This window comes from Oncorhynchus nerka, linkage group LG5 (assembly GCF_034236695.1).
Source record: "Oncorhynchus nerka isolate Pitt River linkage group LG5, Oner_Uvic_2.0, whole genome shotgun sequence".
Classification (NCBI taxonomy): Eukaryota; Metazoa; Chordata; class Actinopteri; order Salmoniformes; family Salmonidae; genus Oncorhynchus; species Oncorhynchus nerka.
Window position 1 is genome coordinate 58,038,963 of NC_088400.1, and position 22,627 is coordinate 58,061,589.

The 22,627-nt window shown below is 44.0% G+C and overlaps 2 protein-coding genes across 3 annotated transcripts; one reads left to right on the top strand and one right to left on the bottom strand.

The window, feature by feature from the left end:
• Nucleotides 1–3,984: 3,984 nt before the first annotated feature.
• On the bottom strand, nucleotides 3,985–15,246 carry LOC115129722 (oxysterol-binding protein-related protein 11-like). 2 transcript variants are annotated; one of them, XM_029660384.2, is made up of 13 exons: nucleotides 15,071–15,246; nucleotides 14,068–14,136; nucleotides 13,567–13,742; nucleotides 12,970–13,049; nucleotides 11,378–11,566; nucleotides 10,787–10,988; nucleotides 9,533–9,675; nucleotides 8,970–9,104; nucleotides 7,744–8,221; nucleotides 7,326–7,512; nucleotides 6,763–6,945; nucleotides 6,416–6,569; nucleotides 3,985–6,036 (listed from the first exon to the last, which is right to left on the bottom strand). In XM_029660384.2, exons 1-13 carry the CDS (start codon nucleotides 15,073–15,075, stop codon nucleotides 5,980–5,982), a joined length of 2,058 nt encoding a protein of 685 aa, XP_029516244.1. In that variant the 5' UTR covers nucleotides 15,076–15,246; the 3' UTR covers nucleotides 3,985–5,979. The 2 variants fall into 2 exon arrangements, with proteins under 2 accessions (XP_029516244.1, XP_029516243.1); XM_029660383.2 differs by lacking the exon at nucleotides 15,071–15,246 and adding an exon at nucleotides 14,492–14,909.
• Nucleotides 15,247–15,324: 78 nt separating this feature from the next.
• Nucleotides 15,325–20,553, top strand: LOC115129724 (glycerol-3-phosphate dehydrogenase [NAD(+)], cytoplasmic-like). The gene is made up of 8 exons (XM_029660385.2): nucleotides 15,325–15,476; nucleotides 15,815–15,992; nucleotides 17,556–17,696; nucleotides 17,992–18,130; nucleotides 18,256–18,368; nucleotides 18,583–18,816; nucleotides 18,968–19,074; nucleotides 19,458–20,553. Exons 1-8 carry the CDS (start codon nucleotides 15,436–15,438, stop codon nucleotides 19,552–19,554), a joined length of 1,050 nt encoding a protein of 349 aa, XP_029516245.1. The 5' UTR covers nucleotides 15,325–15,435; the 3' UTR covers nucleotides 19,555–20,553.
• The last annotated feature ends 2,074 nt before the right edge of the window (nucleotides 20,554–22,627 follow it).

Consider the following 22,627-nt stretch of genomic DNA (forward strand, 5'->3'; position numbering starts at 1 on the left):
CGGAATATGTAAGTAACGGACATTAATTAGTATTCGATAAGGCTTTGACGGTCATGGAATTTTGGATGACCAGTACCAGTTTAACATTTTTTTTTATGGAAGAATATATGGAAGTAGTTTAGTTCCTAAAAATAGGGGTTAAATATGTTCCAAAAAAATTAATCTGGATACTTATCTCTGATATAGGACAGAAATGTAAAAACAAATTTCCTTTTGATTTATTTTGTTGACTGTTTTTCCATGTATGAATCTGTTATTCAATGCCTTTCTATGGGCTAATAGCAGTAAGGCCAATTCAATGTTTCATCCCGCCTAAAAATACTTTTTAATAGTTAAAGGGCTCCTAAAATTCCAAATCAAATAGCTAAATGATACTTGGTATGACCATATTTTCACATAAGATCCCATTAGTAAAACACTTCTTAGCCAGTAGTTTTGAAAGTAGTGCTCACGAGCCAAAAGTGGTTCCGAAAATTCTATACCATGTCACATATGTGCACCACACCATTGCTCTTTCTCACTCTGCTGTGTTAGCGGTCACTCAAATGGTGAGGGGCTGAAGCTCATTGGCTATAACTCAAATTGCTAGGCTGGCTCACGTGGGGGAAAGTTGCGCAGCACAGCTTCCAGAAAAACAGGTGCTTTCAAACTATGGATTTTGTAATTGAGGTAAAAAATGTACAAAATTATGATCAGATTATGCATGTATGAAGTAAATATTTACACTTTCAGTCGAAAGTGGGAGGTTTATAAATACTTACTCGGTGCTGGCGCATGTCTTTAAAATGAATTCAAGACATGTCCAGACTGGTATATGGAACATTTAGTGTAAGAGTTTAAGCTGGCTGTATAGCTAAAAAAAATATATAAATGGGAGCAATGCTTTAGTGAGGACGGCACACTTGAGCCACATCAGTTATCATTTGAATGAACATTCTACATTACCGTGGAAATTATGGCATCACAATACCAGTCAGCCATTGTGAGTGTACCCATGAGTTTACCAGTCAAATTGACAGGGTTAGATTCCAAGCCCATTCTATTAATTATATTTCTGTGTGTGCTGCTGCAGGAAGGGTGCGTTGTTTTCTACAAGACCATGCTTGTTTCAACACATTAAATAGAGCTAACATGCAATTTTATTTCCATGGCTGATCAAAATCTAATTTTCTTATGCTCTCTACATCAGACAGAGTATATTGAGCAATATGTTTGGAACATCGAATCACAATACGTATCGTGAGATACTTGACAATTCCAAACCCTAATGCCTACCCAATTAGCAAGCTCCACTAGGCCACTAGTGGTCGCTGTTTACTGGTCTTTGAGGGTCCCACTATCATTTGGAAGGATATTGGCTACCACACTAATATCCCTGCTACCAGTGAGTACATTAAACATCCTCCATTCAGGCTGCAAAAGGTGCCAGTGTCCTCCTTACTAACTTAAATGGATAGAGGCAGACAACTAAAATGGGCAGAATATGCCAACTATCTTAATAAAACACTCTTTTCCACGACAATAGCACAGTCCAAAGTTCATGGCCAAATCCTCCGAAATCAACGATTATTATGATTTGGCATGACTTAATGGTGATTTGGCATTGCATAGTTGCCTTTATCACTTCCATAAATGTTTTTAGCAAGTCATGGTATAAGTTTGCAGACTAATTTCAAGGTGAGGAACCAACTTGCATTACGCTGTAAAAGGCTGAACTTATCCTGCAACAGAGACCCCATTGTCTTACATCAGATAGCACAAAAAAAAAAATCTACACTGTCAGTTGAGGAACGAGCACCGCCTGCCATAAGATAAGGGTTTCTACATTGTCTTAACAGCTTTTCAGTTCAAATTCATCCTTTCTCCTTCCCTTCATTGTCTCTGAAGAGGAGTTTTCCCCTGAGCAGCAGCACTGTAAGCAGGAGTGGAGACCCAGTCTGGGGAAAGATGACTGAAACATCATACAGATTAAAGAGGAGCAGGAGGAATTCTGTATCATCCAGGAGGAGAATACAAAGACAGAATGGCCTCAACTGAACAGATCAAAACAGAATCGAAGGAAGAGGGTTCCACAGAGAAAACCAGTGACTCTCAGCCCCTGAGAGTCACGCGGATGCAGACACAAAAAAAAAGGAAAAAGCTTCATCAGCTCCAAGTGCAAAAGGAGTCACAGAGAAGATACATCTCATCAATGTCATTGATTGCCAATCTTAGCAAAACATTTGCCACAAAAATGTGCACATGAGGAAATCACACAAAGGACAAACCATTTTGCTGTAGTGATTGATGAACATTTAACTCAGATGGGAAAACTGAATTCTCATAGGCTCATGTTACACTCGGGGACAAAACCGTATCGCTGTGATTGTGGCAAATGTTGTCCTCGGGGGGTATATCTGGATTCTCATAAGGACCCACACGGGAGGAATCATATCACTGTCAGGATTGTGACAAATGTTTTGCTCGTGCATGTAAGTGTCATAGGAATATTCACACAGGAGAGAAACTCATTCACTGTCAAGACTGTGGCAAAGTATTCACTTGGCTTGATGTTTCTAATCGCATAGGAAGGCACAGGAGAGAAACAGCATCACTGGCGAGTGTGGCAAGTGTTTTTCTGAAGTTCGGTATCTGACTTATCACATGAGGATCCACACAGGGGATAAAATATTTAGGTGTAACGATTGACAATTGTTTTCATTTTGGCACTGGTCTGAAAATTCACGAGGATTCACATAGGGGAGAAATCATATTGCTGCCAGGTCTGTAGAAAATGTTTTGCTCATAGTGGTAGTCGGAGTTCTCACATTAGGATTCAAAAAGGGGTGAAGCCTCATTTGTCATTATTGCGGCAAATCATTTCTGCATGGCCATAATCTGACTACGCATATGAGGGAAATCATATTGTTGCTTCAGTAGCAGATCTTTGAGCACGGGCAGTCACGAGAGTGCATATGAGGATAATCAGATGAGCGATACACCATTTTGCTGTCAGGATTGTTGTAAATGTTTCACGAATTGTTCCAATCTGTCTCACATCAACACCATCATCCCAGAAACCCTGGACCCACTCCAATTTGCATACCGCCCCAACAGATCCACAGATGATGCCATCTCTATTGCACTCCACACTGCCCTTTCCCACCTGGACAAAAGGAACACCTATGTGAGAATGCCATTCATTGACTACAGCTCAGCGTTCAACACCATAGTGCCCTCAAAGCTCATCAATAAGCTAAGGACCCTTGGACTAAACACCTCCATCTGCAACTGGATCCTGGACTTCCCGACGGGCCGCCCTCAGGTGGTAAGGGTAGGTAACACATCCGCCCCTCAGCAGTGCATGCTCAGTAACTCTTTACACCACTACTACTCTGTCATCTACGCATAGTCACTACCTACATGTACATACTACTTCAACTAACCGGTGCCCCCGCACATCGACTCTATCGGTACCCCCCTGTATATAGTCTCGCTATTGTTATTTTACTGCTGCTCTTTAATTACTTGTTACTTTTCGCTTATTCTTAGCCGTATTTTTGGGGAAACTGCATTGTTGGATAGGGGCTCGTAAGTAAGCATTTCACTGTAAGGTCTGCGCATGTGACTAATAACATTTGATCTGGCATATGAGAAACGACAGTTCTCCGGTGATTAAGATGACAAAAAAAAAAAGTGTGCTTCTTTTCATAAGGAATATTGAAGAGGGTTTCGAACTTATGCCCCACCTAAACTGCTAGCCATGTAAGGCAAACACACAATTGTAGAGAATGGTAGCTTCCCTGTATTGATTGTGGCTCACTAGACACGCACATTTGAAGAGTATTGAGATGCACCCATTGTCGGCAAGGAATCCACTTTAGAATACTGAGCAGTTTCATGATGCAAGTAATACACGGTCAATAAGGAAAATGTATTGGGTTATTAAATATTACTGTTGTATGAGCAGTGCTTTTTTTGGGGGCGAAAGAGTTAACACGACACTCAATTGATAGGCAATTTATTTAATCATTCATTACCACACATATCTTTAGTCTACAAGGAGTCATGTTTCCTTCAATGTCAGTGCATTTCACAGGTCAGCAAGACAAACGAGTAATATTCCAAACAACAAAGTCAACATGTATAACACCATTCAGGGGTCTGCGCTTCTAACATGTCTTTCTTCAAACCAGGAAAGAATGCAACAACTACCCTCAAAACAACCAATATTTACATACTATTGCATCATTCATAGCGGTGACGGGGGAAACAAAACAGGGCTAGATTACAGAACTGGCACGCAGGGCACGTGCCCCGGCATCTCCGACCTCAAGGGGTTGCTTCCCCTTGGAGGTCGGGGGCCCCCCAGATAGCATAATGTGTAGAATTGCCTCAATATAGCTTTAAAACAGCTAATTGTTCTCAGGCTCATGCCAAAATCTGTAAAATAGCAGTACGAAACTGCTATAAATGAGCTGACTTCCAAATCCGGTAATCCGGCCCTGGGGGGGTGCTATACTCTTGGACTGGAAGAAGCACACAGGAAGAGTGATTTAAGGCACCATGACGTGGATAGAGTAGCTTATCAATGCAGAGTTAAAAATCAAATCCCATGCTCTTCTCTTCGCATTCTGCCTATCAAATAAGGGGTTGGGAGAACCTTTCCAGGCTGATATTGACTGCATTGGTGTTGAGACTCAACTAGTGTTGTGTATTTCATACATTGGGGGGGTGAAAAATGTGATAACTGTAGCTTTTTAATAGAACCACCACGAAGGAGCAATCTCATTCAAAACCAACTAATAAGGTGACGATATTAAGTTATATTCTGCTCTTAAAAATCAGAACAGACAGATATCCAGGAGATTAACATTCATTTTGAACCAGAAAAATAAGTAAAACATTTGTTTGCATATGAAAACAAATTGTGGAATTCAGACATAGTAACCAGAGTATAATAATACTTGCAGTACACAAAAAGACATTGCTCATCATGCGTTCCATTTTCCACAATTCCTCCAGGAAGGTGGTGGACTATATCCCTTTGGGACTGCGAAAGGAATGATTGTTACTTTATCATACATCGCATATCAACAAATGCATTCACTTTGAGGGGGCCTAAATCGTTAAAATACTATCATACCAAACCTTGTCAATCATTTTGAACAATGGAATCATCCAAATGGAGAAGTCTGTGCAAAACCAAAGGAGTAATGTCATTAATTACCTACAGTATGAATTCAGGAACATTGTCCCAATTATAAACTTGTTCATTGTAGTGACAGGTTGTGTGTGTGTGTGTCTTATCCAAGCTGTGACATAATATGTGCAGGGTCATGTTCATTAGCCACCAAACGGAAGAAAAGTCAAAAAGGGAGGGACTGTATGTACTTATCCAATAACTAATTTACCGTTGTATTGCGTTTTAAAACATTCTGTCGCATGCCCTAATGAACATGACCCAGGCCTTGCCAAACATATCCCAAAATACGGCTATCCAGTTCATACCGTCAAACATCAATCGATGTACTTTGAAAGATGCACTTCCATTCTCGGTCTCGGGTGCGACATCACTGTAAAAAAAAACTCCCTCTGAATCGTGATCCTTGAACACTTTAAAACAACCCAAACGAGCGCGTCGTCATACGATTGTGAAGGCGGCGTAAATGGAGTACCTTGTATCTGTTCAAGGAGAAATGTCCTCATTCAGAGTGGATTATACAAAAAAGTGATCATCAGCACAAAAGCCTGTACCTTACTACCTTGAGGTTTGAGTTGTACATCGAGTGGGAGATGAAACTATATAGCTTGTCATCACGTTATAGGGCTTTCCCCAATACCTTTGCATCCGTATGCATGTAAGTGGAGGTCGCGCTTTACCTCGACCGTTTAGGAAATAACCCCACACATTCGCGCACACACACACACAAACCAAAAGAGAGCGTCAGTCTCGTGGCTACACCCGTTCTCGATGATAGATCTCACTGACCGGTAGGACTAAGTTTTCAGAGCGGGTGTTTTCCACAGTGGTTTGTGATACATCCAGCCTTCGCCCTAACAGAGAGGAGGAAAGAATAGAAAACATGACAAAAAAATTATAAAAAGTACAAGCTAAGATTTCCTGCTACGCAGTTGTCATTTCAACCTATAAATGTCTGACAGAAGAGAATCCATGATGAAATCCATTGATTCCTGAATATAAACTGTAAATGCCTCATTAGATATCATGTGTCCATGATCCTTGCATTCTTCTAGCAAAACTGGGTGTCAAAATGTCTGACCGCTTAACGAAACAACGATAGAACGTTTCCTGAAGAAAATGTGTGTGCCTGCTTCAGCTGTCCAAAAGCATGTCTGTCCAGAGCTCCCCCAGGTCTTACTGAAGCAAGCGCGCCAAATATGAAAAGGTTTGTCAAGACGGTTTTCTACGTACCTCGCTCTCAAAATATCTGGTCCTCCATGGGGTCTCGGTCTCAGTGCGGTGTCTCTCCTCGGTCCTCTGTCGCTCCTCCAGGATCCTCTTGTACTCCGTGGCCTTCTCAATGTCCTTCTGACGCAGCGACTCGGTTACATGCTGCCACAGGCGCCTAAAAACAGAGTTATCTATTTACATCATGACTATTCAAATGGTACAAGGCACAATAATCAACAGAGGAGACATAATTAGCTACACAGCTTATTTTTCATCTACAGTCCTTATCTATGCCACAACCTCACCTGACAGCGTCGGAAACAAATCTCAGCATATTAATGCCAATATGATGGACTTTTTGGTCTAACCTCGATTCAGTTGGTCCTTGCTTGTCGTTGGGGCGCACGCGCTTCTTGGTGACGGGCAGCTTGGTGACGTCCACCATGCACGTGTCGCCATTCTGGTAGCTGAACTCGAGCACGCCGTTCCACTCGCCCTGAACGCGGCACACCACGGCGCTGGTGGCGTTGTGCTTTACCTCCGCCGTCACCCTGCGTGAGGCGCCACGAGAGCAGGAGGACACATGGTCAACGATATCAACCAATCACAGCCTCTATGCGCAAACTATGCAAAACAATTTGAGGTCACTTCAAAGAGTTGTGGCTTTTGTCAATTATTCAAGCACTTGTTTATTAACTCAATTTAAATGAATCTTTCTTTAGCCAGGATAATCCACTCCTCAACAGTCACAGTTTTCTAGGGAGTCCTAGGATCCATAAAAATGTAATTTTTTAAATCTAAACACACACAGTAACATAACATGGAACTAACTATATGAAGCTGTAACGGCACAGGGTCATAAAGCCAATGTAACAATTTAATGAAAGCATTAGAAATTCCTCTGCAGGTGTGCTCTGCGAGGGGCACTCACTTGTGCAGCTTGCCTCCGTAGAAGGGCTTGGTCTGGAAGGTGATGACTGCGGAGTATCCCGACTTGGTGCAGTTCACGTTAACCTTTCCCCCCAGTTCCACCCAGGGCACGGTAAGGATGGAGCGGGCGTAGGCACAGGGCAGCGTGAAGGTGTACTCCTCGTCATGCTCCAGCAGGTACAGACAGCCTACACATACAGATTACTGTAAGGTTTATACCTTGTACCCTGTTCCCATTACAGATCACTTTTAGCCAGAGGTTTGAAGTCGAAAGACTCAACAATAATTACTTCCTGTATGGAAGAAATGTCCACTCTCCCTTTGACATTGGTCTGAAGGAAGTAGGCCTAATCCCTTACCGAGTCTCTCCATTTCAAACCAAGTGCAATAATCGATACTCCGTCTCTAGCCGGCCTTACCTTCCCCGATCATGGACACCCCGATGGACATGCCCATGAACTTGCTCTTGGTCCACACGTGGGTGTTGACACACATCCGCCTCTCGGGGCACTCGGCATAGAAGCCCGACACGGGCGGGTGATGGGACACCTGCTCAGCCACGAAGCGCAACTGGTAACTACCGTCCTCCCCCTCGGTGGTGGGACTTCCCTGTGGAGGAGAGGGGGGCGAGGGGGCATCCTTGGCGGGTTCCCCTGACCTGGGCACCCTCCAGGAGCAGTGGAAGCTCTCGCCGATGATGGGGTTGTAGGGCTTCTTGGCGATGGCGCCCTTGCGGCCCTCGTGGAAGGAGGTGAGGTAGTACTCGACGAAGCGCACCATGCGCTCCTCGGGCCCTTGGCCGTCTGTGATGGCTACGAACAGGTCCGGGTGGGACATGAAGTCAGCGTACATCTCTAGCAAGGAGCGCTTCTCCAGGATGAAGGTGGGCAGCACCACCTGAGGAGACAGAACTATTTATGACCTTTAATAAAGCAGGTTGGGTCATTGACAACTGTTCAATAACCTAGTGTGTGATCTATAATGACATGTAGCTATGAGGTAAAGATTTTTCTTTTTAAAGCTTCAATTGGAATTTGAGAGCACATTCTCTTTTTAGGTCTTGACTAACTACTATCCGACACACAGGCATTGAGCCGACACTAGCTGCTAACCATGGGAAACGGAATTTCACTGAAGTAGAGCCGAGACGATAATCGAAAATGATCGACGCCGACCATACAGATCACTTATCGCAGGCATTTTGTAGCCTATATTAGAGAAATGTGAAGTCTGAAATTAAATACGGTTGCTAATATGGAGGATTGTTAATGGGACAACTTATGGCTAAAACCATCAAACTAGTGGTATTAGTTTAAAAGGTAACGCAAATAGAAACTGGTGCACATGAACTTTTAGAACGCATCGTTCTATTTATTGTTATCGCATTAATTCAAGCAATTTAATCGCAATATGGATTTTAGTCCATATCACCTAACTCTACCATGAAGTCAACAAGAAAAGCGAAACAGAGGCATTTCTTAAATGCAATATGCAGTCCTTTACATTAGCCAATCAGAGGACGGGAAACAAGACACCACTACGGTCTGTCTATCTGGGCCTTGGTCCAGCCTGATGCATGTTTCAGGCTGGGCCTTGGTCCAGCCATATGTTTCAGGCGGTGTGAGCGTTGTGGAACTTGACCTACCCGTGTGAGGTCCATGCCCAGCTTGAGCTGCGAGAGCAGGTGTAGGATGACACTGCGTTCCTCCTCCACCGCCCCCAGTTCCTCCTCCTTTTCCGTGAACGCGTCCTCCACCTCGTCCTCCCCGTCAATCTCCTCCTGGCAGGGGATACAACAATATTTACGTTGAGAACATCATAAGTTGTGGCTTGCATCTTGAAAAACAGTCAAGCTGAAGTACCTACAAGAAAAAGCTATGATTGAAAATAAAAGGCCTTTAGTTATATTTACCGTCCTTCTCACCTGACCATGGATAGACAAATTGATCATTGGAAACAATGCTATACATTTAATTATTAAATAAAAAGTACTGAAGTCAAATTGTCCTGTCCAAAGAGATACGCCAATCACTTTTCAAATACTTTCTTTTCACGTCGCCCTTTCTAGCACAGTTCCAGTAACTATACTGGATGCGTAACCAGGCCACTCCTACTCTGAGCGCTTGATACATACAGCCTCAGGTCAGTACAGTTTGGCTCGATAGTGGGAAAAGCCTTTTTGGATCTAGTAATGTTCCTTGTCCTTACCCCAGAGAAACTGCAGGGCTCCGTGGCACTGAGCTCCAGGAGGCTACCCTCCAGCGGCCCTCCCTCGGTGCTGAAGCTGTCCAAGGGCCCGCCATTCTTCAGGATGTCCGGCAGCTTGGGCTCCAGCCACTCGATGGTGGGCCCTGTAACACCCGACACAGCGGTGGTCGCCACGACCTTTAGCTCAGAGGTACTCATGCTAGGCTACAAGGCCCCTTGAGGCTACCAGACCAAAACAACAAGGTTGTAGCCAGTGACCATTCAAGAAAGACCCAGGCTGGCGTATTCCCCTGACAGTTCCCTAGGACTACAGGATGAGACATTAACCCGATCCCCGGTACACAGGGAGTATCGAGATACGTTTTATGCCCAGCTAACAGGAAACTGCCTGATTGGTGGGTTAGTGTTTGGCAGGGAGGCGAGGCCCATTCAAATTAGCACGGCCCACACAATCCTTGACAACTTTTCCTGATTGGCTGGTCCACAGGGTTCCGTCCTGTTCGTGGGCCTAATGAAATATGGATGCCAGGTAACAAGATCTCTTACGATCTCCTACGTCAAACTGGGAACTTGTGACGGCTTTTCACTGTTTCCCCGATTCCACAATGTCTGGTTGGCTCTGTCAAAAGTAGCAGCCATACACTTTTGGTAAGTCTCTTGGCTGTCAGTATGGTGCGGTGTGATCAAAAAGGAAGAAAGGTGGTTAATGGGAGAGCTGTTATTACTCAAGTTACCCAATGAGCGATCTGGTTACCAGCCTAGACAGCCGGTAAGAATAAGTACCGCTCCCTCATTAATTATGGAAAATAATTCCACTGTCGGCTTTCGGAGAAAGCTTTCAGAGTACATCTGGACTGGGAGGGTCAACATGTGCAATTCCATGATTTGTGAGGTAGAATTGTGCAAGCACATGATTGGTGTCTAGTACATGTCACATACAACTAAACATGACTAAAAACCCTTATTGGAAACAAAACACCTTCAAGACTTCCACGGCTAACTTTGAGAAATGGGTCAAAGAATAGGCAACTTAAACCGTTTCTACCTTGCTTTCGTCGGTGGTAAATTAACCATCACCTTGAAGGCAAATCTGAGAAAGCCTGGCAATAAAGATCTACCCACTGAAAATACTAACAGTGCATGTACACAGATCCCTTTCTTTTCATTAGAGTTCATCCATAAATGAACACACATTACTGTCACCAGTAGTGACCTACTCCCCCTCCCCTCCAGGCCCCCAGCGGTCACCCTCACCTCCCAGGGAGCTCCTCTGGCGGGCCACCTGCTGCAGCTGCAGGATGTGCAGGCAATCGTTGAGGCAGTTCATGGTGGCCATGGAGGTGGCCTTGAGCATCAGCAGGTCCTGGTCTAGCGGGGAGAGGGGGCCCGCAGCCGGGGGCAGGCCCTCGATGGTCTGGATCAGGTCCCGGTGCTGGCCCTGGGCCTGGGTCATCATCTGGGAGTAAAGAAGAGCGGAAGGAACCGGAGGAGTAAGTTGATACTGATGTACAAATGTGCTTACTGTATCCGTCATTAGATTTAAACAAGAAGTCCCTGTCACCTAGTCCTAGATGACCGATCTTCATAAAATGACACTAAACAAAAAAAGCTGAGTAAGACGGGTAAAAAGAGAATTCCTCTATGACAAAATACATTTCAAATAAGGCAGAAGAGATATTCTTCTCTCTACCACCAGCTATTCCTGTTGAGACGCGAAGTTATAACAACAAAAAAACTGATGGAAAATACAAAACACTGAGATAAACAACAACAATATCCTTCAAGCTACGCCAAACCCCACTTCTATTTTTGTACATGAGGTAATAGCTACCACCCCCATCCCACCTCTCTGGCATCAAGCAAATGGTCGGGCAGCAGGGATCTCTTGGAGGAGTACAGCGAGGAGCCCTTGTGGAGCTGAGTCATGCTGAAGAAGGAGGCAGCGTTCTGGCTGGGCCTGCGCTGGGACAGGGGCGAACTGGCGCTCCCCTGAGACGCCATGGAGTAGCTGCGAGACTTGGGCGGAGGGTTATTCTGGACAAAGACAAGATGGTCAACAAATTTGTCACCGAGTGAATCTCATCTGTGAGAGGATCTTCAGATAAGTATATTTTGACCATTGGAGCGTGTGGAATGTACGTAAAGTTGCCCCTTAGACTCGGATATTGGGTCAGTTTAGCATTTCCCTCACTAATGGTTACAGCATAGAGATCGAGGCCTCATCTTTGTATCTTTGCCATTATAGTGTGTGTGAGAGAGAGAGAATGGGCAGCGACATTGAGGCTTAGGCCATTGACGTCTTTGTCATTGGCTGATTGCTCCCAACTTACAGGAATCCCCACCAGTTGACTACTTTAAAAATGGTGGAAGCACTCAATGGAAATGTCCATGTTAAAACGAGTTATAGATCTCTAATTACCGCTAGGATTGTGGTAGGGGGAAAAGATCCTAGATCTGTACCTAGGGGAATCTTAACCTGTGGAGCCATCTTGTTTGTGACTATTTGTGTGACCTTATGGTGTCATGTCCGTGTGCTCTGTAAATGCTGATTGTCTTCAACTCAAGTGCTCAAGATGCGAGACGAATTAAGGCCAATAATGTGAAGTGTACTGAATCGAGTCGTTATGGTTACGCCACAATTTATCCAAGAATAGAGTTTGCATCATGCTTGTGGTTTGTCACATTCTGTCTTATCATCAGTATTTCAATAGAAAATGTACATCTGTTAGGAAGGAAATCCCACTGAGTAATACAGACTCACTGACTTTAGCCAGGAACGTAAGATCAAACTTGTTTTTTAAGGAAGTGTCACATCCTCCCCCCCCATTTGTCTGCTATGCTGCAGCCAGGGGTGTCTTTGGTGTGTTACAACACTACACTCAAAGTCTGGCATCAAGGATGGTCTTGACTAAGCTAGCTAAATGAATAGTAGCTCGAGTTCCCCATCAATGTGTTCTCATTATCAAGCACAAACACTACTACATCTAATCTAAATACAAGACATCCGCTCTGCACTTCTGTTATGAAGCTCATGTTACAGGCAACCATGGACACGATCAATGGAATTGCGTCACAAAACGAGCTAGTAGAGAGTGTCTGCATCAAGGGAAAACATTGTTGTGAGTGAGAAAGAGCTTGTGATGGTGAGTGCGTATGCATGCAACTGTGTGTGTATGCATATGCAACTGTGCGTGCGTGTGCATGCAACTGTGTGTGTGTGCATGCAACTGTGTGTGTGTGCGTGTGTGTATGCAACTGTGTGTGTGCGTGCATGCAACTGTGTGTGTGTGTGTGTGCGTGCATGCAACTGTGTGTGTGTGTGTGCGAGTGCATGCAACTGTGTGTGTGTGTGTGCATGCAACTGGGTGTGTGTGCATGCAACTGGGTATATGCGCCTGTGAAAGTGGGTGTGTCAGACGAAAAGCCCTGGCCTTTACCTTCCCCATGGCCTCAGTGTGGTGCTGCGTGCAGATCTGCAGCCGGCTCACCCAGTGCTGTCTCTCTTTGGCGTCCGTGGCTGGGAGACAACACCACAGGGTCACATTCATTAGTGCACACTGTTGCAAAATGTTTTGCAACTGAAAATTCAAATGAGTTTCCTATTGGGTATGTTCAGTTAGTGCATCCCTGTTTCAGTTGGTTTTCTTTAGTTTGGTGCCTGAACAGAGTGAGCACATTACAGTGCAGCAGAGTGAATCTCTCCGCATGGATCAATAACGACAACGTTATCCCTCGTCAACCGAGGATAATGAGAAAACCGCCATTATCGCGTATTGATTTGGATATGTTTTACCTGCTTTCTCCCCTTCCTGAAGTCTTGGTACAATATTCTGACTGTGACTAGATGTGCATCTTGCCTGTCCAACTACTGACTGATATATTGAGGATATAATAACATTGTGATGAAATGCAAACCATACATGTCCAGTAGTAGACTACTCAAACAGCATGACACTCTTGTATGAGTTGTTGTAGCTGTTTTGATTGTTTTTTGATTGGTGAGGAGTGTGAGAGACAGTGTGTGTGTGTTTCACCTCGGAGCTTGTATTGTTCCCCACTGATGGCATTAACCGTGAAGGTGTGAGAGTCCTCGTCGCTGGGGGATATGACCGCCCCTGCCAAGGGGAGTGTCCCGCGAGGTTTCTGGGGCCTGGACTGCTCATTGACAAAGTACTCCAACAACCCTGCCTCATTGTTGAGGACAAAGAACCTGCACGAAGAGCAGAACGTTCAATCAATCAAATCATTTGAGTAATTTAGCAGACGCTCTTATACAGAGCGATTTACATGACTTATAGAAGAAAATAAGGTTGGGTGCCTTGCGAGGGCATAGACAGATTTCTCACCTAGTCGTCTCAGGGATTCGAGCCAGTGACCTTTTGGTTACTGGCCCAATGCCCTTGAGCTCAAGATGCTTGTTGGCAAAGCAATGAATCAAGTCAGTAGTATGTTTAGTTGATCAAATTGTAAATGCTATGTGCATTTATTAAAAGTACTGTTTAATCAATGTTCTTCAACCTGGGCTGCCCACTCACCTATATTGCCATCCTGTTACCAGGTTGGTGTATTTCATCAGGTAACCGTCAATATTTTCCATGTGGTCACTGAATAGAGCAGAGATTGAGAAAATGATTGACAGTTAGCAAACACGCTAGTTATGCTACAATAATATCAATGGGTTGGCAAAGTTCAACTCCAGATGAACCTCTGATCCAACTCTGACTAGCCTGTTAACTAATAGTAAAGTCAGTAAGCTCAGCTAGAAAAAGCTAGAAACCATAGCCGGCTAGACAGCTAACGTTTGACCAAGGGCTTGCTAGTTAACGTTACCAACTGAAGATGTGTGTTGCACTGCCTGTTAACCAAACAAATCACTGCAGCGAACTAGGTTTGCACGATTGCTTAGCCAGATATGGCTAAGCCAGATAATTAGCCTAGCTAGCTAGACAGTAAGCATACCTGTACTGCCAGCCTTTAGAACTCCCTCTCCCAGAACTACCAGGCGTCCCTTTCTGGGGAAAGACATCCAGTTTTCCTTCACTGTCCGATATTCGTATTGCCGTGACGGTTTCTCCTTGCATAGTCATAGCCAACGTTATAGCTAGCTAACAAGCTACAAACCTTGCCAGAAACGTTAGCTAGCTTGACAACTAGTCACACAGCAATCTCTAGTCTGATTTGCTAACTTGAAGGCCTTGCTCACAGATAGATTTATTCAGTTTATGGCTTTAGAAACCACATAGCTATCGTTCATGAGAAACTATCTAAACGACTGATTAAGTAATCCATCACAATATATTCTTGTAAAAACAGTGGCGTGCTAGCTAGCGAGGTCGTGAGCTTGGGGTTTACATGATCCAAATCGCTGCTAACAGGCTTCACGATGACGCGACACGGAACTGGAGTCATGTGATTCAATTCCATGAAAGGACTTCCGCATTGGCAAAACAATAGGGACATTTGTGGCATACAAAGTTTTTCCGTAATAGGTTGCAGTTGTCGAAATAGAACACGTCTTCAAATATATCCTGCACATACCCCATCGAGCTACCGCCGGCACAGATTTCAGTCGTGTTGCATGACAAACAGTGAGAATTTTGTATCTCCCCCGAGCTCGGCAAATCGATAAAATTATCGGACTTTCTCCATGGATAAATGTCTCTCCATACTTGTCATGACAGGTTCGTCGTGGTGGCACACCCAGAATAACCCTACTGTTATCTAACCTGTACAAACCTTTCCCCTCTTTTATATACAGGGTAAAAGGGCGGCGTGCTAAAAAAAGAATGTGCTGCCCACACGACTAGGGCGTATAAGGAAGTTATGGACATGGTTATAAACACGGCATTTTACTGATCCCTTAACATTGTTCAAGGAATCGTGGCTGCTACTCTACCTTAAAAATGCCTGCTAAGAAAGTGTGCATCGTTGGATCCGGAAACTGGTATATTTATGGGCTTTCTCTATTTGCATGTGCCTGCATTCGACAGAATTGTATCATGAATTCCACTCATTGATTCATAATGTAGCCAACTAAGTGCTCATATTTGGCTAAATTGACAATTTGCAATGTAATTTCATAGAATATCAAACAGAAGTTTGATTTACAATATTTGAATGTAGGCTTGGGTATATGCAAGCCATTCCGTGTACTGTTATAATCTGGTTATGGTACCCCCAAGATATATTTAGCATGTTGTTCATTTTGCGACTGGGATTTTGAAAATATGAATGGTGTTATTCCATTGCCCTCCGATCTAATCCGTTTTCATCATCTCCTAGGGGCTCTGCGATAGCCAAAATCGTCGGCCACAATGCAAAGGGATCCAACAGGTTTGACCCCATTGTTAACATGTGGGTGTTTGAAGAGATGATCGATGGCAAAAAGTTAACAGAAATCATCAACACAGAGCATGAGAACGTCAAATACCTACCGGGTCACAAGCTTCCCAAAAATGTGGTTAGTTTGGTTTAATATTACATTTTTGCCTCAAGATTACAAATCATTGAGTTGGGCAATACATCTGGAGTTAACGTTATCTCCGGACATGCTTTGTGGTTGTGTAAAAGGATACACACAGATAAGATGAGTGAAGTTTGACCTATACAGAGACGATAACATATCCGTCTGGGGTTGTTCACAAGAACCCAAGGCATTCTGCTTTATCCCTAGGGTTCTCAGCTATAAGCACTGTTTACCGGTGGGCCCATGTAAACTACAATCCCCTCTTTGTTTTAAAATTCATAAACGTCAATAATCATCGCATGCAATGCGGTTTTTGAAACATGGAATTATCTTTCATATCAGTGAGAATAATCTTTCACATAAAAAAGATCCACTTACTGTGTCAGGTTTGCACTGAACCATAGGGCTGTAAGTATGGGATCAATATCATGCCAAACTGTGTTCCTCCAGACGACAAAACTACACTTCCTTTCCAGTTACGCTTACACACAGGTGTTCAAACACGCTAGATATCTAATTAGCACAGGTGGTCTTCTCTGCCTTCCATTAGTCTTCCTTAATAAAGTGCTGTAACATGGCCATATGGGAACCTTATAAAATAGTGCTGGGGTAAGAAATCTAGACAGTTACATATCAGGATATTATTTTTGACAATAAATCATGTAGTTTTGACAATATCGCAAAATGAAAATGTTTCCTTAAGCTTGTTTTCCTAGCTTGTTCTCCATCTCCTTTTTAAGTAGGGAGCCAATTTGTTTTCAGCACTTTTATTTCCCTGACTGATCCAAACTCGTTTTCTCGTGTTCTTGCTTGTCCCTCTGCAGCTATATGGTGAACCGTTTGGCACATCGAATCGCAATAAAATCACAGCATCGAATCTCAATACATAGAATTGTGAGAATCGCAATACATATCGTATTGGCACCTAAATATCGTGATAATATGGTATTGTGAGGTCCCTGGAAATTCCCAGACATACTACAAAAGGTGTGTAGTAATTTAGACTTGAGTTTTTTGGATATTAATTCATGCTGCTTATATTTCCAAAACCGTACCGCAAGTGATGCATGTTAACGTTCAGAACGAGCGTCGGGGCTCTTAACAAAACTACCCCGGCCAGAATATACCTTCATGGGTAGATGCTTAAGGTAGTTGGCATTCTCTGAACGGCCTACCAGTCTGACATTTCCACTATGCCAAGACTTAATGCGTGTGTTATTGTATCCAGCCGCCCCTTATGTCAATTCCTTAAACGACCCTGTAACAAAATAACATCACATAACATATTGTAATCACAGGAGGTTGGTGGCACCTTGATCGGGGAGGACGGGATCGCGTTAATGGCTGGAGGGGGAAAAAATGGATTGTTATCAAACCCATGGTCTCTACGTGCCTGACGCCATTCCATTCGCTCCGTTCCAGCCATTATTATGAGCCGTCCTCCCCTCAGCAGCCTCCACTGCGTAATGTAGATTCACGATAAATGCTACCACATAGTAACATCCATCATGAATAGTACAGTGTGTCATGCTATCTTTTCCCACTCCAATTTACCAGGTTGCTGTTCCAGACATCACAGAAGCGGTGAAAGGGGCCAGCATACTGATCTTTGTCATTCCACATCAGTTCATTGGGAGGCTATGTGATCAGATGAAACCTCATATTGCACAGGGAACCATTGGGATATCCCTCATCAAAGTAATGTCATTTGGCTCTTTTTCACACCAGCTCTCACTTAGAAAAACCATTGCTAAAATCTATAAAAATGTATAAGTCTGACTTTACTCTGGCTTCATATCGGGCTTTTTATCACTCAGGAAAAGTCTCAGCTGTATGAATTTATCATCATGGCTATGATTTTACACTCATTATGTAACAGCAGCCTAGTCTAAAAACAAAATGCTGCCACCCAAATGCTGGTAACTAGGGTATATGTTACAAAATTAGTGATTGAAGGCAGCCTAAGATCTCTTTTCTGCCCTGGTCCTTATAGGGCATCGATGAAGGCCCCGAGGGCTTGAAGCTCATCTCTGACATCATCCGTGAGAAACTGGAAATCGAGGTTAGCGTCCTGATGGGGGCCAACATTGCCAACGAAGTGGCTGATGAGAAGTTCTGTGAGACCACAATTGGTAAAATATTTTTCAATAATATTATCTAGAATAGTGCTGTAATGTTTTGTGTCCTCCTCGGCTTGTGTTGCAACTCCCACTGATGCAGTTATGTGTACCTTGACTTTCGATCACTACCTAAACAGGAGCAAAGAACGAAGCAAACGGACATATCTTTAAAGAGCTGCTGCAGACTCCCAACTTCAGGATCACCGTGGTGCAGGAGAGTGACACAGTAGAACTCTGTGGGGCTCTCAAGGTACAATTTACATTCAAAGAGAAGAGCTTCTGCTACATCGTGAATGTAACTTACACAGGAGGCCTATGTTTCATTGCATTGCACCTCTGTTTTATTTGCTCACATTGTCAAATGTTTATTTATTTTTACAAACCATAAATCATAATATTGATAGAAATAGAGTAGAAAACTGCAGATAACACTTATGGTTCCTTCCCCACTCTCCCCTTCCCAGAATATTGTAGCGGTGGGCGCTGGGTTCTGTGACGGTCTGGGCTTTGGGGACAACACCAAGGCTGCGGTGATCCGGCTTGGGCTGATGGAGATGATCGCCTTCACCAAGCTGTTCTGTAAGGGCCAGGTTTCCTCCGTGACCTTCCTGGAGAGCTGTGGGGTCGCCGACCTGATCACCACCTGCTACGGGGGGCGTAACCGCAAGGTGGCCGAGGCCTTCGCCAAGACCTCCAAGGTGACAAACACGACTCAAGGATGTGACTGTGCTGTGACCAGTGCAACTTTTAACTGTTTTTGTCAGGTTGATAACGGTTAAGATATTAATGTCCATCACTTCAAGAAACTTGTGTGTGTGCTTTAAGTAACTATGTTGCATACCTTTCCAGTCTATTGAAGAGCTAGAGGCTGAGATGCTCAATGGTCAGAAGCTCCAAGGCCCACAAACCTCCGCTGAGGTGTTCAAAATTCTCAAGAAGAGAGACCTGATCAGCAAGTGAGTACAACTCTTTCGCCTTAAAGTGAGACTCGGCGATATGACTTTGCTTGTCACACAGAGTATCTGCGCATGTGCACAGTTCCACTTCACGCTACTACAACATGGGAAAAATAGTGAAGACGTTTAGCCTCATGCTTCAACGCTCTTGTGGAAATTGTGGCCCGATATTTTTGTGTACTTCGTGCGTCGCTGAGCCTACCTTTTAATACATTTAATGACTTGCAAATGTTCCTCCAATATTCCTCTACTCATTCACCACATACATTTTCATCAAATTAGCTGCAAATATGAGCTGAAGCTCTCCTCAATAAATGTGTGAGTGCTGCTAATGGAACCACCCCTTGCTGCATTGAGATTTAGTGCAATGTTTTGTCTTGTAGGTTTCCGTTGTTTGCCTCTGTGTACCAGATCTGCTTTGAGGGAAAAGCTGTGCAGGAGTTTATCACATGTCTGCAGAGCCACCCTGAACATATGTGATCACTCTGGAACCTGCAGCCACGGAACCTGCAGCCACGGAACCTGCAGCTCCTCCAATGGTGTAGAGTTGAAGTTGCCCCTAGATGCTGATCTTGTCAGTTTTGCATTCCCCTATGGTTAGGTTGGGATTGGAGAGGGGAAGCTGATCCTAGACCTGTACCTATAGGGCAACTTCACCCCCGGAGCCACTTCCAGTAGCACCATCATACCATCAGAGGGCAGCAGTGCTGCATAAATGCTCATTCATATCATTGTAACTACCTAAAAATGTAACTGTAACCACTAAATGTTCCTTATCATTTCATACTAAGTCTGAAGAACCACTACTTAACGTGCTTTGTCGCATATTCATATGTTTTGTGTTTTGATTGTGTATCAGCTTATCAACTAAACCAACTACACTTGACACGTGTAAAGTAATCTTTGTTGGTTACAAAAATGTTTTCTATTCATTTAACAATTTTACAATTTGTGGAACAAATATTCTCAAAATAATACTTTTGAGTGAAAAACAAATGTATTGTGACTCTTGTTTCACTTCATCTTGTCACATGGGGGCACACTTACTCTAGCTGCATTGGGGTGGGAGGTAGCCTAGTGGTTAGCGCGTTGGACCAGTAACCGAAAGGTTGCTAGATCGAATCCCCGAGATGACAAGGTAAAAGTCTGTCGTTCTGCCCCTGAACCCACTGTTATGCCGTCATTGTAAATAAGAATTTGTTCTTAACTGACTTGCCGAGTTAAAAAAAAAAAATTTGATGTCACTTGCCCTTTTTAACTTTGAAATCGTTTCAGAGGATAACAGTGAACAATACAGTTTGAAATAGTTAAGATGAGGGAGGAATAACAAAGATATGTTTATTTGATTGTCTAATGTTGTCCGGGCACATGTCTTGAAAGAAAATGAAAGACCATATTTATTTTAATTAGATGTTCCCCTGATGAAAGAAGGATTGCTTATGTTTAACTGAATTAAATCCGCTTTTCATAACAATTACATTTATCTAGTTCGTGCCTTCACTTCAAAGATGGCCTACTTATCCTAGAGAACACAGACATAAATGTTGTACAGATATTCCACAAACCCCTTCCCTGGATTCTTCTGTGACACAACCATATCAGACCCAGGATTAAAGAACAATCGTGGCCCTTGTCTCTCCATCTCTTCTGGCTGTATCACAGCGAGAAGAACAGAGGCTTAGTGGGATAGCGAGTAATCAGCTAGGCCTTTGACTGTCCCATCAGATCAGAGGGACCTTGATGCTTCCATCCATCCCTCCACGCTTCCACCTTGTTCGTAGCCACGACCGTATCCGGCCATGGTTCACGTTTTCCTGGGTAACCCGACGAGGAGGAGGCCTCTCTTCTGGTTGACAGCTCCACAGACGGGGCCGCCCCAGATCCCACACATCCCCGTACATCAAAGGGCCCAACGGAAGGCAGGGGGCCACGGAGATGGCAAAGGCCCAGGTTGAGGCACCCTGTCTGCCCCTGTTTCCCGTGGGACATGGGGCCCCAGGAGAGGACCTGTGTGGGGTGTTGCAGAAGGTTAGGCTCCCCTTCACCTCCAGCTGAAGTGGCATCAGTGTTTTGATGTGAGACACTGAGAGCCTTGTGCAGGTTGAGACCCTGGTCCTCTGTCACAAAGAGAAGAGGTGCACCTTCAGTCCTGGGCTTGAAAGAGCAGCTTAATCACCATGGTAACTGCACTGAGGCCAACCAGTCCCTACACAACACTGTCCCATTGTGGGAGAGAGTGAGTATTGGACTTAGGTGGAGAAAGTGAGCAAAAACAAGAGTGTGAGGTCTGGATGGTTCATGGTTGAGATATCCCAGTCTGCATGCTGCTGACAAATACATCTACTTATCCAATTACAAGTTGACAGTGCGACTGACTGGGGTTCAAACCTGGCTCTGCTGGGTGACACGAGAATGTTAGCCCGCTTAGCTAAAGCCTAGGCATTAGTTTGATGTACTAATGCAAGTTGTCAAGTCTCAGGCAAAGGTTACTCATTTAACCAGAGTTGTTCTGAACCACCTCTGTTGCAGCATCAACAAATCAAGGCTATCGTTACACGAGGATTAACTCAACATTTTGCAATATTGAGTTAGAACAAATAGTGTTCGCTGTGATTTACTATGTGTACTGAGGTGGGGTGAGTTTTTCACTGTTGGTTGATCACACCTGTGTCTCACATGGATGGTTCTGTCAGTGTTCCTCCTCCGAACGTTTCCCCCAGGCCTTGCATGCTCTATATGAGCCACCCCAGGCCCCAACCACCTGGCTCTCACAACCTTATATTTATAACAGTCGTATAATTCTAGTTCTGCGTAAAAATCCCAAACAGACTAGAATATCTTGCTCGGTAAGCTATATAACCTGTGTTCAAATAGGATGTATTTTCTTTCAAATATTTGATTATTTCACTGATACTTCATCGAACACAGTGCGATGGAAGCAAAGGAGTAGTGCAAACCTGTACCCTATATGTAAAATGTACGCACGCATGACTAAGTCGCTTTGGATAAAAGCTCCTGCTATATGGCATATATTGTTATATTATAAACTGGGTGTTTAGAGCCCTGAATGCGGATTGGCTGACAGCCGTGGTATATCTGACCATATATCACGGATATGACAAAACATTTATTTTTTGCTGCTCTAATTACACTGATAACCAGTTTATAATAGCAACAAGGCACCTCGGGGGTTTGTGGTATATGGCCAATATACCACACCCCCCCATGCCTTATTGCTTAATTATAGTATTATTGTACCTGGCATTTCAGATTGAGCGTTTGATTGGGCTTAACTATTTGAAAGAAAACAAACACTAGTGGAATCCACGTCTGCTATACCCAGTTTGTCTAGTTTTCAGAATATGATCAGTGATCCTGAATGTCAAAGGGTGGGGGAGAGGAGGAAGCAACGGCCCATCCTACATCCTCTCTGTACACACACAGCTAATTACAGGGCCTGATCTCCTCAGCTGTCACTGACACAGTCTCTTCACACGTCAATGCCAGCCGAATGGGCCCTCATCATCAGTGCTCCCTCCCTGTCCCAGGGCCC

Coding starts and splice junctions, on each gene's coding strand:
- LOC115129722 (XM_029660383.2), bottom strand. CDS start 14,619: ATGACTATGCAAGGAGAAACCGTCACGGCAATACGAATATCGGACAGT. Junction 10,989..11,377: donor ATTTGCTTGATGCCAGAGAG/GTGGGATGGGGG, acceptor CTTTACTCCCAG/ATGATGACCCAGGCCCAGGG. Junction 6,570..6,762: donor CAAGGACCAACTGAATCGAG/GTTAGACCAAAA, acceptor CTCTGTTTTTAG/GCGCCTGTGGCAGCATGTAA.
- LOC115129724 (XM_029660385.2), top strand. CDS start 15,436: ATGCCTGCTAAGAAAGTGTGCATCGTTGGATCCGGAAACTG. Junction 15,477..15,814: donor ATCGTTGGATCCGGAAACTG/GTATATTTATGG, acceptor ATCATCTCCTAG/GGGCTCTGCGATAGCCAAAA. Junction 18,817..18,967: donor CCTTCGCCAAGACCTCCAAG/GTGACAAACACG, acceptor ATACCTTTCCAG/TCTATTGAAGAGCTAGAGGC.